This window comes from Odontesthes bonariensis, chromosome 24 (genome assembly GCF_027942865.1).
Source record: "Odontesthes bonariensis isolate fOdoBon6 chromosome 24, fOdoBon6.hap1, whole genome shotgun sequence".
Lineage (NCBI taxonomy): Eukaryota > Metazoa > Chordata > Actinopteri > Atheriniformes > Atherinopsidae > Odontesthes > Odontesthes bonariensis.
Window position 1 is genome coordinate 17,861,692 of NC_134529.1, and position 16,049 is coordinate 17,877,740.

At 43.3% G+C, this 16,049-nt stretch overlaps 2 protein-coding genes across 3 annotated transcripts; one reads left to right on the plus strand and one right to left on the minus strand.

The window, feature by feature from the left end:
* Nucleotides 1-4: 4 nt before the first annotated feature.
* zfyve1 (zinc finger, FYVE domain containing 1) lies at nt 5-6,637 on the minus strand. 2 transcript variants are annotated; one of them, XM_075459825.1, is made up of 13 exons: nt 5,445-5,588; nt 5,191-5,364; nt 4,857-5,100; nt 4,511-4,771; nt 4,196-4,410; nt 4,006-4,112; nt 3,572-3,680; nt 3,388-3,485; nt 3,052-3,169; nt 2,537-2,707; nt 2,120-2,300; nt 1,886-1,999; nt 5-1,744 (listed from the first exon to the last, which is right to left on the minus strand). In XM_075459825.1, the coding sequence occupies exons 1-13, from the start codon at nt 5,496-5,498 to the stop codon at nt 1,512-1,514; spliced, it is 2,079 nt and encodes a 692-aa protein (XP_075315940.1). In that variant the 5' UTR covers nt 5,499-5,588; the 3' UTR covers nt 5-1,511. The 2 variants fall into 2 exon arrangements, with proteins under 2 accessions (XP_075315940.1, XP_075315939.1); XM_075459824.1 differs by having other exon boundaries at nt 5,191-6,637.
* A 355-nt stretch (nt 6,638-6,992) lies between these two features.
* Nucleotides 6,993-8,745, plus strand: pigh (phosphatidylinositol glycan anchor biosynthesis, class H). Its single transcript, XM_075459829.1, has 4 exons — nt 6,993-7,514; nt 7,596-7,805; nt 7,917-8,000; nt 8,154-8,745. Exons 1-4 carry the CDS (start codon nt 7,338-7,340, stop codon nt 8,226-8,228), a joined length of 546 nt encoding a protein of 181 aa, XP_075315944.1. The 5' UTR covers nt 6,993-7,337; the 3' UTR covers nt 8,229-8,745.
* Nucleotides 8,746-16,049: the final 7,304 nt, after the last annotated feature.

The following is a 16,049-nucleotide window of genomic DNA, read 5'->3' on the forward strand; positions in this document are numbered from 1 at the left end:
CAGATAAGAGTTTCTGCAGTTTTAATACTTACTGTATGAGAATACATAAACATGAGTTATTGACTGGTTCCGTGTGATATAAGGTGATCGTCACTTACTGAGATAGAAGCAGCGGTAAGCGAATTCTCTGACTCGAGTCAAAGTCGGCCATTTCAGCTTATGTGTCGACTTCACAACCAAAGCCGACTCTCACACAGTCAAATCTCTATATCCAGGCCTTTAGTGAAACGCCCGACTGCATCGTGTGTCATATCTATATGATATCCAGTCGCAATGCATGCAAACACGGCTTATTCGGCGCTGCGGCTCGTCAAAAGTTCCCAGCTAACCAGCCGCGCGGCCTGAGTTGACGAGTAAAGATTACTCCTCAGATAGCCTGTTTTGAGGGGCCAGCCTCAAGACTAAAGTCTTTTCTGTGCCTTATTGCTACTGTGAGCCAGCCACTCTATAAAAGCAGTCCCTGTTGCATTTGATTCTGCCGCAGTCAAACTAGTCTTGTGAAAGTTTTGATAGTAGTTTTGACATTTAAAAGCGATATAATCGAAACATTTCCCTGTTGCAGTAAACTATCCCCAACATATTCCGTGTAAAAGTGACGCAGTTATGGTGGACAGCGTTATTAAGGCCGTTGTCTTGTCATCGGCCCGTTTAGGTGCACGACCACACAGGAACAAGGGATGATGTAGGTAGTCTTGCTAGTTTTACTAAGTAATTATACGATATGGAATGCATCTTGATGCTACAGTACACCAGCGCCTTCCGACTGTTCTAATATGACCCCTCGTGAGTTAAAAGGGTGGCAAGAGAGGTAATGCCGTCAGGGCTGAGGGAAGGGTTGGAGGAAAACAGCTTCAGAATTGTTCAGACAAGTATAAATCTTAAATGTGCTTAAAACTTCCCAGGGTTTTCCATCCTAAAAAGCCAATCCTGACCTTTAGCTAAAAGAGATCCTGCAGAAACCCATCTTACAACAAGTCATGGCTACAGTCAGTATAATATCAGTCAGTACTCCTCTTTTGAAACGGTTTAAACGAGTAGCTCAGAACTAGAGGAAAAAGGTGCTAATAGTACTAGTGTGTCAAACTGGCAGGGATTGTCAAAAAGGGGCAAAGGATTTGTGTGCCCAAACACAATTCTGAAAGGATCTATTAAAGAGGACACGTGGAAAGTCGCTTGAAGTCAGCTGCAATCGAGCGTGATCTTTTCTCCGAGTAGTTTTGTCTCCCGTCTTTTTGTAATTTCAAGTCTCGCTCTGACTGGTATACCTCACAGTGTAAATAATAAGCATATCAAAATCAAATAATAATAATAAAAAAAAAGATAAAATCAAGGGACTGAAATGCCAGCGTTAAAAAGTAATAAACATCAGTCCAACTTCCCACAGTCTAAAGGCAGCTAGAAAACTCCAATTGAAGTATTTTATCCAGACTCGAAATGTTCTCCCTTCCAGTTTTTCCGCGGTGGCTCGCGTCTTTAACCGTTCCTGCTCTGACCCCCTGCTTCCTGTCCTGCTAGAGGTCCCCAGGTTTCTGGGTGCATCCGTTACAAACCCGGACCGGGTGGTCCCAACCGCGGGATGGCACGGGGCGGCGTTCCTGAGAGCAGTCATCGCACACGCCCTGGCCGCAGGCGCGACAGTGGTGGATGGACAGACGTGGCGTGAACTCCCTTTGGCACTCGCAGCAGGACTGGATGTCCTGATCTGGGACCCAGTAGGCCGGGCGAGCTGCATCCTTCACTAGGCCTGGAGACCCCCGTGAAAAAAGGCACTAGTTAGCATGGCTCTCATTTGGTTTCAACATCATTTAACCATCCTTTTTAATTTGTGATATTTTCAGTTTGAAGTGTTCGTTGTACTGATAATGCAGGCAGAACTTGTGCTCACCGAGAGGGATGTCGATGGCGCCAACTACAGCACCCAAAGTGTTCTGAACAGCCTCTCCAACCTTCCTGGCTATCAGGGTGCCTCCCTCTTCCTCCAAGGCAGCATCCAGTAACTCTACAGCAGGGCAAAATTTAGTCAGATACAAGAATCCGATCCAGGAAACCTTGAAAAAAACCGACGCACGGTGGTCAAACTTTGTCTCATTCAAATATGGAGATTAGTATATATACCGACCGGTTGAGATGCCCCTGTTGTGGAAGCACGCATCGCAGACTCTGACGGGTGCGAGGCCCCAGCCTCTCTCCGGGACTGGCCGGGCTTTAGAGGAGCAGGCGTCACAGAAACCCTCCCCACAGGCACGACAGTGGTGCTTAGTGTCGTTGGGCTGGAACTCCTCAGCGCATTTCTGACAATTCTGCAACAAATGAGAGATGCATTTAGGGAAAAAAATGACATACCCGAGCTTACAGCCAGTTGTCGCCTTGTAAAGAGCACTGGTGATAAATATCTTCTGCATCGTCTTGTTAAACTCATTCGATCATCCCTGGGTTGTGTCTTAAATGCTGTGCTTCGGGCAGAGAAATCCACAGAATAAGACTTTTTGTGCTCGTATTATTTTAGACTTCTCGTAACACTTTTTTGGCTACGCACCAGGATAAGGGAGTTGGGCTTCCAATAGGTGGGAGCGATCTGGTCGGTGAGCCAGGAGGTGACCGCTTTGGCAGGTTTGACGCTGAGTTCAGACACGGACTGAGAAATGTATTTGACTCCGTCCAACAACCTCTGCGCGGCATTGTTGTTGTCTTTCAGAAAACCGTCCGACTGAAAAGAGAGCAAACGCAGCAAGTCACGGCGCATGTTCCCAGCAGACAATTTAAATCACATTTGAAGAAGGGTAACTCAAAGTAACATGACAACCTCCGACTGTACATTTCTAAAAGGCAGCACAGTAGATTCACGCTTCGCTGGCATTTTCATTTCAACGCTCATCTTTTGACCAATCACTTTGATTAATGCTGTTGTGTGAGAGTCTCCTCGACGCCTACATTCCCCCATGCAACCCTTTAAGAGGATTTGACTTAGAGGTCTTTGAAGTCTTGGCTTCAATTTTTTCTCCGTTTGGTTTTAAGCGGAATCTAATTCACTTCGTTCCACTGTGGCCTTACCCCGGGCCAGATGTGCTGGATCTCCGTCCTGACCACTGTTTCCACAGGGTCCTGGTTACCATACCAGTACTGCCTGCTTCTGTAGATTACAGCGCAGTTGGGACACTCAATTACATATCTGGACAAAGACAATAAAAACAGATCGCTTTCAGCCTCAAGTGGACAGACTGTGGCGCAGCATTTTTTTTTATATATATATATAGCAATTAACAAGCTAACAATGACTGTGGAACGCACAATGAAATGTTTGCCAATGCTTTATTTTTTACTTGAATCAGATTTGTGCTGGAAATGAAGCGGTTTTCAATCATCTTCCAAAGGTTTCTGTGCACTCACCCCGACCAGGCGTAGATGGCCAGGCCAAACCACGGTGAGTCAGAGGAGGCTGTCGTTTTGGGAACCACTATTACTTCCTTTCCTCCTTCATAGCAGGCCTGAGGAGTTCAGCACAGACGCTTACAACCTTGACAAAACAGGCGTACTTCACCACATGCACGCGCGCCGGTGTGCTTGTACTCGCCTTGCAAGTGTAGATGCGGTTGTCGTACTGTGCAGAGTAGCGGCAACGATGTTTGGCTTCATGGTCGAGTTCTTCCTTCAGATGATTCATGCTTCTCTTACAGCCTGACCTGAAAAAAAAAAAAAAAGAGGTCACCGAGTCAGAGACAAAGAGACAGAAAAAATAAAATTTCACTAATGAGCTCAGCGTGGATGAATGAAAGCTGATTGGAGGATGCTTCCGACATGCTGCTGTAGCAACTCAGGATTTCTTGAAGGGTGAAGAATATTCGGAGATGGACGAGTCGGTAACCTGATCTCAACCAGATGGGGCCGCATTTACGCGCCGAAGACCAAACTAACTTTAGACTGCTGCTGTAACAGCTGAGAATGTTTTTTTCTGTGTTTTGCAAAGACCAATTTCTGCTTAGTCACAGTGAGCAGAGAGACACATACCCACAGCTGAGGCAGATGCTGGAGCAGGTGAAGTACTCATCCGGAAAGAAGGAGTTGCTGGTCATATGCTCATCTGTAATATCTCCACTGAAGCGCTCACTCAGGGCCTGAAACAACGAGGAGATTTGAAGATGTGAGATATCCCATTACGACATGATACAGACACATTGTTGGAAGCAAGCATAGCTACCTGCAGGGCCTTGTAGATGACACTTGCAGAACGTGGCGAGCGGGTGGTGTTGTTATCCAGCTGGTGCTCCAGGCTGTGCAGCAAACCGCTGAAGTCCGTGGGAGGGTTGTAGGTCCGAGTCCCGCGGTACTGGATGGAGCTGAAAGCTTCCGGAAACAGGCTCAGTTTCCTGAAACGTTCCTGGAGCAAACGGTCGGCCGATTCAGACGGTTTGTCTAAATTTGGACAACATACACAGACGGAGTCAAACGGAGAACAAAGGAATGGGATGCATTCCAGTTGTCAGTATGGTAAAAGCATGAACGGGGTTGATACCTGATCCTAGCAGCTTGGTGTGGACGGTCTCATGGAAGATGATCACCGCAGGGCCCAGGGTGGACAACGGAACGTCCAGGCCACAGCGGGTCGTAGTCGCCTTCAGCTCCCTTGTGAAATGTTTCAAGTAGGCGTCTGATGCATCACCGAGGAACTTGAAGAGATCGTCATGGAGACGGTCAGCGTGTGTTCGGTAGATAACCACATCAGAGATAGCCAGTACCTTGAGGAGAAGACGTGTTCGTTGACCCTGATTAGCTCCTGATGAGTGAAAAAAAGATGGTTGTTAATGTTTTTTTTTTTTATATCTCACAAAATTAAGAAAAATCAGTTTTATGTCTCGTACCAGCGCCAAGCAACCCTTCGGTGTCGATGACCACCACCCTGTGCAGAGGGTCCATAGCTGCCCAAACACCCACAGTACAGGAATCTTGGGTGGGGGAGGTTTTGAACACTTCTCTTCCAAGAAAGAAGGTATGGTTCAGCGTATGGGATTTGCCCTCCCCGGTGTTGCCAAAGATGGAGACCACCTTCAGGAGCTCATCTGGTTGGCAGTCCAGTCTGCTAACAAAGTCCTCCTCATCCTTCATCTGGGAATCCAGACAAAATCATCTTCTGTATCATAACATGACAAAAAATGTTGTGCTGCTAAGTGTTTGATTGGTTTTTCAGGCGCCTACCTGCATCTCTTCCTTCTCATCAACTAGCAGGAAGCTGCACACCTTCTCCAGCTTGGATTTGAGGATCTCCATCTCCGTCTCCCCAGCAGTAACACCGCTGTCCTGAGGAGCTTTGGCAGGAGGATACGGTATCAGAGGGTGCTTCCTCTTGTTGACTCCACCATGAGTGCGTCTCTGGCAATCCAAACACAGGTTGATCTTACAGCCTTGGCAGCGTACCACAGCTCTGAGTCTGACAGCGCAGCTGTTGTCACCTTTGCAGGAGTCACAGAAGGGAACGTGGCCCGGTGTGATCCGAACCCGGTCATGATTCCTCATACGCTCCTGACGATGGAGCTCCAGTTCACAGCGGGCACACTGCAAGCTGCCGCATTCATCACATTCAAACGCAGCCTCATCTGACCCACCACAGGCATAACTCTCCTGACAGACGAGCACTGGGTTCAATCCTTTATCCACAGCTGGACTTGGACCACTCATGTTAAACCTGAGGACAGGCTGTTACCCCTAGTTTTGATAACAAATGGGGACCTTAACTTCAGGTGGACCTGCGAATAACAGGGATTCCAAAACCAGCGTACAGGAGGACATACGTTTATGATACCTTTAGGTAAATCTCTATGAGCAAGTGTCATGTAACCTTTTTGTTCAAATCCCTACAAAAATAAATTCTAATTCACTCATACCCAAAATGACTTACTTACTACTATAGCTTACTACTGATTGATGTAATAACTGGTTCATATTAATATAACTAATCAAAAGTAAGTAAACTCGTAACCCTTAATGACTTTTTTTTGTTTGGGCATAACAGCTTGCTCGCTAGTATTAGCAGCCCCGCATCTTTTGTCTTGTTGTAAAGACGCTTCAACTCGACAAACGATGCCAAGTTTCTAGTTATTATAGCCCTGTATGCTCGTCATAACACACCGTGATACTCAATAATACACGGTCGTTCGCTAACATTGGTTACAACACAAAGTTAAACACTCCTGATGAAACAAACAACCTTCATTTCGGTCCGCTGACCTAGCAGTTGCTAACAGTCCGACGGGACGCTTCGTCAACTAAAACGCTGCCTCGACACAGTCTAAAACCGGACGCGTCCCCTATCTTGCACCATCCTGCCGACTGCCACATATAGCTAACGTCGGGGAGAAAGTTAACCGGCCGAGCTAAGCTACGTTGTATCAGCAACTCCTAGTAGATGTTGTTGCTTTTACATCAGCTGATCGGCTTGTTTTTACCCAGAGGTCAAAAGTCGTAGAAATACATTGCATTTTGGGAAATGAAGGATTTCCTATTTGCACGGAGAGCCGGTCTCTAAGGACGAGGGATATTTAACTATAATCATAGTACACTTGCTAGCATTCACTCCCCGCTTGAAATCTGAAAGTATCCCTACAAAAGCAACTTAGCAATTTTAAAAAGCGAAAAGAACGAGTATTGCCAAATTGGATCAGTCAGGACGTTTTCTTTAGCTGTAATTGGTGGGTCTGTTGTCGCCTAACAAAATAACAGCCAATCACAAGAGAACGTTCATCGAGCTAAGTATCAACATTACCCACAATTCTTTGCTCTTTCCAGCTTCCTTAGGGTCCGTTTGTGTTATATACCCGCGCACACCGAACCGACATGGCCAGCTAAACACAAACACTGAAATTGACACACATTTCGTCATACATTATGATACGAGCCGATACAGCCTATGAATGACCCATAAGTGCTACATTTATAAGTGCATTTAATATCTAAATTTTTACGAAAGCAGTTTGCTGCCTTTTACAGGAGCTCAGCAGCGCTCGTTGAAGCTCCAACTTCTCTAAGGATGCCCCGGTGAAGAAAATAGTGCAACCAAAGTGGAGATTGATTATTGCACCAGTACAGCTTCACTTGTCTTTGGGATATTCCCTCTTGTTTTAGTTGTGCTTTTATTATTTTGTGATAATTTCGAGCAAGCCATATTCTTACAGTTTTATACCCTTCCCTTGTTGCTACAGTCTTATCATTGTTTTGCGTTCGTATGCCGCTGACCTCTGTTCACAACAGATAGCCGAGGTTAGCTTGTTGCTAACAGTCTGAGAACTCAATCAATGCTCGCTTTCATTCAGCTCGTTTTTCATTAAGTTGAGGGTTTTTTATGCGCAATGGAGGACGAAGTCTTCACCGACATAAGTGGAAAAGCCATATCTCTGGACTGCCACAGTCACTCTAGCTTTTGCAGGGAGTTCACTGTGAGCTCAGCCAAAATGTCCATCGGTAAGGTGACAGTGTACACCTGCTCTGTGTGGCTTATAGCCTATGTCGTGTTCTGCTTTACAGAGGTAAGACGGTGTGCTTCAGTTATCGCTAAACAAGAGCCAAATGAACGTTTTTAAAATTGACCCTTTTCACTCCTCTTCAAGAACACGGCTGTTCTCACCAGCGCGATATTCATCACCCTGATTGGCATGATGCTTCACATCCACTTTGTCAAAGTAGACCACGAGTCGCTTCTCATCATTGGCTCCTTGGGCATCCAGGTGTCCTCCAGCTACGCCTCAGGCCGCGAGACCACCACTTTCATTGAGATGAGCAAAATCAAAGATATTGTCATCAATGAAGCTATTTACATGGTACGCATGCACCTTTATGTCTCTGTCACTTGTGTGCAGATGTTTGGTTTTTTTTCATAATATGTGTATCTTAAGAGCATTTGGATTGATATCTAATGCATCTTTTTGCAGCATCAGATCATCTACTATCTTTGTGTGCTGTTGAATGACCCGTCAGAACATAACGCAGTGTCAGGTGTTGTGCCGTTGTTTCAGGTAAGCTTGAATTTAAGGTGTGCCCATATCTAAAAAATCCTGTTTTGGTTGAGTTTGTTGTCTTGTTTTTGTAGTCTAAATCGTTTTTTTAATACATGCAATGTTGTTAAAGGTTGACTATTTCCCTATGGGCGTCCTGTCTTTGCCTTTCAGAGCTCGAAGCCACGGCTCAACTGCTTGGTGAAAGTTTACAAAAGCTGTCAAGAGATTCTCTCAAAGTGCCAGTGACCCACCAGTCATACATAAGCAGCGTTTGTGGATGCCCAATGTTTTCTATGTGTTTTTTCACCAGATGAAAGCAGAAAGCGTTCTTTTCCCTCTACATCTTCAAGTGATGCACAGTGTATTTTTATTTTTTTTTGGAAAATGTTTTCTCCTTATTGCTCTTATGAATACACACATGAAGGGAGGTGGATGTGTTCCTTGGCCATGTACTTTTTGATATAGTTGCTGGAATCGGCAAGGGAAAGTACCACTGGTCTTAAAGGAGAACTTAGGGTTTGGGGAAAGTCGGCGTCCTTCAGACGATATTTAGATCCGCATATATCCATATAGCAGGAGTGAAGGGGGGGCATTGGCCGATGCCCCTATATATCTAAATATCGTCCGAAGGACGCCGACTTTTACCAAACTGTTATCAGTGAGTAGATGAATGTATATTATGTCCAGGTTTAAAAAAAAACAAAAAACGAACTTCTCCTTTAAAGTGATAGTTCGGAGTAGATTCACCCTAGGGTCATTTGAACCGTGACATCCAGCCAAGTAGCCCACCCAAAGTTTTTCCGATCTTGGCTGAACATCAGCCGAGTTACTGAGTTATCCCGAATAGCTTAGTACAAGCGCTAATGGAACCTGGCAGTATCTCCAAAATTACCACAGTAAAATCACATGCCATGACACCAAACTTCTACAGTAGTACAAATATGGTCTGTACTCACAAAACGATGCATTTGGAAGTTTGTACATAGTCCAGGAGTTTATTATTATCAACACAAGCCTGATAGCTTTTCTGCTGCTAAAGCTGCGTCAACGTCACTTCCTTGATCTGGGAGCTTCAAAGTAAGATGAGGGTTGATCTACTACTGTAGACAACAAAGTATATGCTATATTCTACATGATTTTTTATGAATTTTTATGTTGTAGAGTTGTGAATTCATTTTATCAATGGAGAAATTGAGCAGCCTTGCTTTGTTGTCTACAGTAGTAGATCAACCCTCATCTTACATTGAAGCTCCCAGATCAAGGAAGTGACGTCGACGCAGCTTTAGCAGCAGAGAAGCTATTAGGCTTGTGTTGATAATAATAAACTCCTGGACTATGTACAAACTTCAAAAATATATCGTTTTGTGAGTACAGACCATATTTGTACTACTGTAGAAGTTTGGTGTCATGGCATGTGATTTTAGTGTGGTAATTTTGGAGATACTGCCAGGGTCCGTTAGCGCTTGTACTAAGCTATTCGGGATAACTCAGTAACTCGGCTGATGTTCAGCCAAGATCGGAAAAACTTTGGGTGGGCTACTTGGCTGGATGTCACGGTTCAAATGACCCTAGGGTGAATCTACTCCGAACTATCACTTTAAGACAAGTTTTGTAAACCCGTAGAGCTAAAACTTAAATTCTATTAAAGCACCTTTTAAAATCTATATACTTAGTTTTAAACTGACCAGCTATACCAGTCCCTTTGTTTTGTTGGTATTCTTCCATTGTATTTTTTTCTCAAAAAATAACTAAATAAAACATAACTTCAAAGCTGTTTTTTTCGAGTCTTTGTGGAGTGCGCCCCGCATTTACCAGTAGGGGGCAGCATTACATTTAATTTAACCTATGGGCTTTAGGTTCATGAATTAGGTCTTGGAGGACCTTGAGATGCACGTGCAACTTGTCCTGTTCGGTGTTTGTTTGCACTGTAAATTACATCGTGTAACTTGTTTTGACTTTATTCTCTAAGAGGAACCAGAGGAATTATAGGCAGGTCTGACACAGTGTCAGTGCTTTGCTATATGTACTACATATTCTTATAAATAGACATCTGCTGCATCTTCCTCAAATGTGTTTTTGCTTCCTTTATTTCTTAGAGGCACTTGGTTACATCAATTTCAGATGTCAGACCCCTTTTTCCGAGTGTCATTAAAAGTCACCTCACAGATCGAATGATAATCATATCAGGATTGGCTCATTTTCAAACGCATCCTTGCTGCACGAGAATAATATTAAGATGTTTCTGTGGATTATTTCAGAACTAATTTGGTTTCACATGACAGTGGTATCAACTCTAAATAGGGACCTGTGAACCATCATCCAACTTGTTACCTTAAGTGATGAAAGACCAACATAAGTTCTGAATCATTGTGCACCATCGCTCCATAAGTGTGTCCTCTTCGCGCTCAGTTTTTTCCATCCACTTGGTAACAGGTAACGCTGTTTCTGAGGAATGGTCGAAACTCTGCAAGATATGAATAAAAACAATTAGTTGCTAACAATTCAAACCTATGCTTAATAAAAAAAAACGGGACAAAGAATATATCAAATGTATCGTTTGAAAGCTCAACGATTTCCTTTTTGCAGTGTCATAGAGAAACATGTTGGAATTTAAGCTGCTCACGGGTAATGGGGTATGCATTGCTTAAAAAGTGTTAATATTATTCAGTATCAACGGTGCCTTAACAGATGTGGAGCTTACACATGCTATGTGCACTAATATACCCCCATGTCATCACAGATATTGGGCTCTCTAAGCAGCTAACAGGCTAGATGGTCTCTCTCTTCTTTATCTTGGAGAATAATGAATCCATGATTCCAAAGAGGTTGTTCCAATTTTGATTCGAAAGACCACAGAACATTTTTCCACTTCACCTCAGTTCCTCAATGAATTTACATTCAGAGAAGGGGGCAGTGCTGCTGGATTTTCTTTTTTTTTTTTCTGTGCTTAGTGCAGTTGTAATTTGCATTTGTGGATACAGTCATAAACAGTGGTTAGTGACCATAACTTCCAAAAGTGTTGCTGAGCCCATGTAGTGATTTCCACCACAGAATTGTCTCTGTGTGTGTTTCTGTCCTGTCCTCCCAAACCAGGCCGGACAAGGCAGTTACTATCTTTCCTGAGACTGTACGTTATCAAACTGAGTGAAAACGGAGTCAAATCCCAATTGTCTTATAGACTCTCAGGGCTCTTTTTACACCCGTTCTACAGATCTGTGGCTATTCAATATGAGATATTCCACTACATCACAACTTATTGTCACCATCAGATTTAAAATGACCCTATATTTTTTGAAAAAGGCTATGGCTTCAGTGCCTGAAAAATACAGCTTAAACGATGCGCAAATCGGGTCATTCTGCCTTAATTTGCAGTTTACGCAATGTCCTAAATGTTGTGGCTATTTGGTTGTAATTTCCATCAACCATCTGCAACCACCACTTGCACTTCTGTGTGAACTCTACGCTGCAGAGGTCAACAAAATAAGTAAAGGAGTGTGATATTCACGGGATGAATCATTACCCCGCTGTGAAGAGTACCCCTCTGACAGGATAATAGTCCCTCCTGGAGGTGTGAAACAGCCAGGAACCAGCCAGAGGAGAAAACCGGGCAGTGGCCAGGAGTCACACCTCAGGGTTTCTGAATAGGCTTAATAAAGCTGTAGCTACCCCCACGGGTAGAGAAAAGATGTGGCAGGGCAAAAGCTCAGTGAGGCTTGCTTCAGCCACAGGTGGGAACTGTTAATTATCCCTGTTTTTAGGAGGGCTACAACTGTAAACTAACACTTGATGCTCATCCATAGTATTTTCAGCGAATTTTAGGCTACGGCTACACGAAAACGAAACGAGTTTTTTTTTGAAAACGGGTTCGAAAATTCTTGCGACCACACGGAAACGCGCTGCTGTCCAGACGAAAACGATGAAACGAGGCAGTACACACGCCACTGTGTCACGCCACGCTGTGAGACAATAGAGAAGTGTTAAAATTGGCTCCCAGCGTCAACGTGTGACTGACGCAAAAACGTTTTAGCTGTAACAATGGAAACGAAACGAGGCCGTTTTCAAACTTTCCCACTCTGGAACCCGTTTTCAAAAACTATCGTTTTGGGGTAGTGGGAACGCCGGCTCCGTGTGGCCGCGACAGCGAAACGATAAGAAAAAGTATCGTTTACAGTGAAAAACGAGTAGCCGCAGCCTTAGGCTGCGGCCTTAGGCTGCGGCTACACGGAAACGTTTTTCACTGTAAACGATACTTTTTCTTATCGTTTCGCTGTCGCGGCCACACGGAGCCGGCGTTCCCACTACCCCAAAACGATAGTTTTTGAAAACGGGTTCCAGAGTGGGAAAGTTTGAAAACGGCCTCGTTTCGTTTCCATTGTTACAGCTAAAACGTTTTTGCGTCAGTCACACGTTGACGCTGGGAGCCAATTTTAACACTTCTCTATTGTCTCACAGCGTGGCGTGACACAGTGGCGTGTGTACTGTATCGTTTCATCGTTTTCGTCTGGACAGCAGCGCGTTTCCGTGTGGTCGCAAGAATTTTCGTACCCGTTTTCAAAAAAAACCTCGTTTCGTTTTCGTGTAGCCGTAGCCTTATTCACTTCGCTTGTGTTGCTTCTCTGTTCTCACCCGCATCAATAAACGTGTGTGCTTTTAGGTCAGGCTCATCGCTCACTGTTAAGGCACGTGTAGAATCCAATTAAAGTATTTTGGGTGTGAGAACCGAATGGTTTAGAGAGGGGGCTGGAGACCCGCTGAGAGGGGGAGTTATCCCTTTACCACCTGGGGTGCACCCACAGGCACAAGTTCAACTTTACTCACACAGCTGAACATAATGACGTAAAAAAGTTTATGAGACATGTTTGCAGTAAAGATTTGGTTCAACGTGATAGAAATATCCTAATATTAACGACCTCTGCACTCTTGAATTGTAAACAGGGGGAACCAGAGAGTGGTTTGTGACATCTGCTTGTGAGATATTACCTCCTTTGTCTACATGAAGCTGTTCTTCCGGTGGCAGTAGAGACTGTGCCTAAAGTTGGTCAAGTATTTTACCAAAAACTTCAGAGAAGAAACAGCTGAAAATGTCTATTAGTTTGGCATGCCCTTGATAGCCCTTCAAATGAGTTGTGGTTTCTTTTTTTTTCTTTTTTTTGGAGGAAGGTCTGAAACAGTGCTATGCAGATGGGATTTCTTTTTTTGTTTGAGAACAAAGCAAGAAACATCGTGTTTTAAAAATACCCGCGTAGATGTGAATTGGGCTTTATTTTATCTCTGCAGTAACCATTTAGCTTAGCTTAGCATGAACTAGACAGGAAACTCAGAAGCAGCTAGCCTGACAAACATTGCCTCCAAACATCCAAAACCAACCAGCATGTTATTTTTTTGTTGTTGTTTCTGTCCCAGTAAAAGTCAAAAGCAAAGTCTTCGCTGGCTATTTCTCGAAGAATTACCACCTCAGGAAAATAAATAAATAAAATAAATAAAAATCTGTATACTTTTGGATTAAACATGCGAGGATTACGTATTAAATCATGAAGCTTAGATATGTTTGATTTTTTTTTTTTTAAGCATGCTAAAATTTAAACTGTAATCGCTTCTCAAAAGAAAACCTTTCCCGTCAGTTAACCTTTTCAAAAAGTAACTAGTTTTAAAGAGATTGACACAGTGATGGTGTGCAAAAGGTTTGTCAGCTGTTTGTAATGCCTCTTTTCAATGTAATGTCACGTCTTTTGTATTGTTACCTTTGTGTACAGAGTTACAAGCTGCCGTGGGAAGATGCATTATATGTAATTGTTTGACTGGTGTCCGTTTTTTCACTCTGCCTACTGGTTCAAACAAGCAGGAGTAACATGATGTCAGCTTAAATTTGAATGTGAAAAAGAAAACAAAAGAAAGAAAAATCCCTCCCTGCCTCACAGGTAATGTCAGAGGAGTTTTGACTGTCACTTCATTCTCTCCATCTATCAAACATTGCTGTATAGTGGTATTGAGAGGAACTGTCTTTTCTTGTGGGACGTCTTACATGTTTACCTGATAACAAGTTTATTTTGTTCAAACGATTACTTCCAAGTTTAAGTTAGAGGGGCACGCGTGAGGTTCCTCAGATCAGTTCGGTTTAATCTTTAAAGTTGAAACTGAAGCTCTCAGCACTCAGGACTCCAACCGTATGGCTTCCTTGTTCTCCTCCCTAATGCCTTAAATGTGCCTGCTCTGTTGCCAAAACAAATCTGTCTTTATATAGCATTCATCCATAGATGGGCAAATGCTGCTTAATACAACACAATCAACATTGCACCGACATGATCTTAGCACCAGGCTCTGTGCAGGTGTCTGTGTAGCCACAAATTTGTATTAGCGACACAGACTTTGCTGATTCACGTGCAGAATATCCCTCCTGTGGACACTGATGTGCACATTGTCCAACTCCCCAAAACATGCCAATGGATTGTTCATTCATACAGGTAGTTACGACTTGTAATTACGTACTTAAGTATGTATATTCCTATTGTATTTTTTCTGCCTTTACTTTATTGTGCCCTTCCAATCTATAAGCATTCTTGCATTCTTGCAAAGGAAGAATCTCATTGTACAGGAATGTGTTTCTAACATGTACTGTAAGTGAATATGACAATAAACGCTTGAATCTTGTATCTTTTCTTTAGCCCTAACTATGACCAAGAGATGTTACCGCCGAAAGTCTACCAGGAAGTGGCAAAGTTTGATCACGCAGCTTTGATCAGCAAAATAGCACCCATGAAGGTTTGGTGCTGCATTGTAAAAATAAGGTATTTTAGCCCTAACCATAATCTTTTTAGTATTGTTTGCGAGTATTGCTGTGCTATCTATCCACAGAGCGTAGCTTGGGTTGGTCTCAGTTTTGAAAAAGAAAGACTTGAGAACGGCATCGACTGTTTATTTGCACATCCCCCCATACAAGCTTGATCCACTCTTAGTGTGACATGGACATTTTTGGTAGTGTGTAATCCATCAACTGACATGTTCTGTGGACATCTGCTCTTATTTACAGATTTGCTCCATTTACTCAAAGACAAGTTTTTAGGATTAGACAGGAAAGACCAGCAGCGCAGCCCTTTCTCTAGCCGTTTGCAGCTTTTAACCTCAGTATTATGGCTGCCGAAATGTTTTCACCCAAGGCTTTTTTCACCTGAGCCAGATTGCCTGCAGCTTCTGTTTTTAATAATGATGACTTTTAACAATACTGGAAACACATTCACTAGTTGCCAATAGTCTCTTTTGTTCTACGTTTTCTAATCTGCCGGGCAGTTTAGACGCAAATCAGTTTTTTAAAAAGTACAATGAAACCGATGACTCCAGCGGCCACACCCTTGCAGTGACACCTGGTAGATGTGAGGTAAGTGAGACAAACTTCTTGTCAGACCAGCTGGCAGGAGATAAAAGCGAGAAGCCTGCTTTACAGGTCTGTCAGGGAAGCTGACAGCAGAGAGCTACCTGCAAACACACATCCGTTTCTTTCTGTTTGCCTTTACAGGAAAGAAAAAAAAGACCCAGGCCGAGCCAAACAGAGTCTCTGAGTATGTGGTTTTGTGTACGTGTATTAAGGCAGGCCTAAACTACCATATTTGGGCTTTTATCAGGTTGGAAATAAGTGATTTGATTGTGTTTTGTATATCTATTTATTGTGTTACTCCACAATATATGAGCCATATCCCACTTCTTGATGATGAGAGCGCCACAATTTTTTTCGCTTTCAGTGGTGCCTAAATGTTACTGTGGTTTGCATACACATAAAAGGACATCCATTTTAAAAGACTGCAAAGAAGATTGGTCTACTTGATGAAGTGTTTGGATTATTAGCCTTAGTTTATGTTTTTCCCATAGAGGAAGCGGACTACAAACAAGCCTACAAAGTTGTGAAATATTGTCATTTATTGCTTTATCTGAAGCTTGCTTGTAGTTTTTATGTCAAACTTTTGTGTCAGTCCGAGGCATGAATCATCCTAACGTGGAAAACAAATATGCTGTAATGACAGGCCTCCTCAGTCCACATGTCTGACTGTAGATGTGTACGCACAGACAGCGTACGTG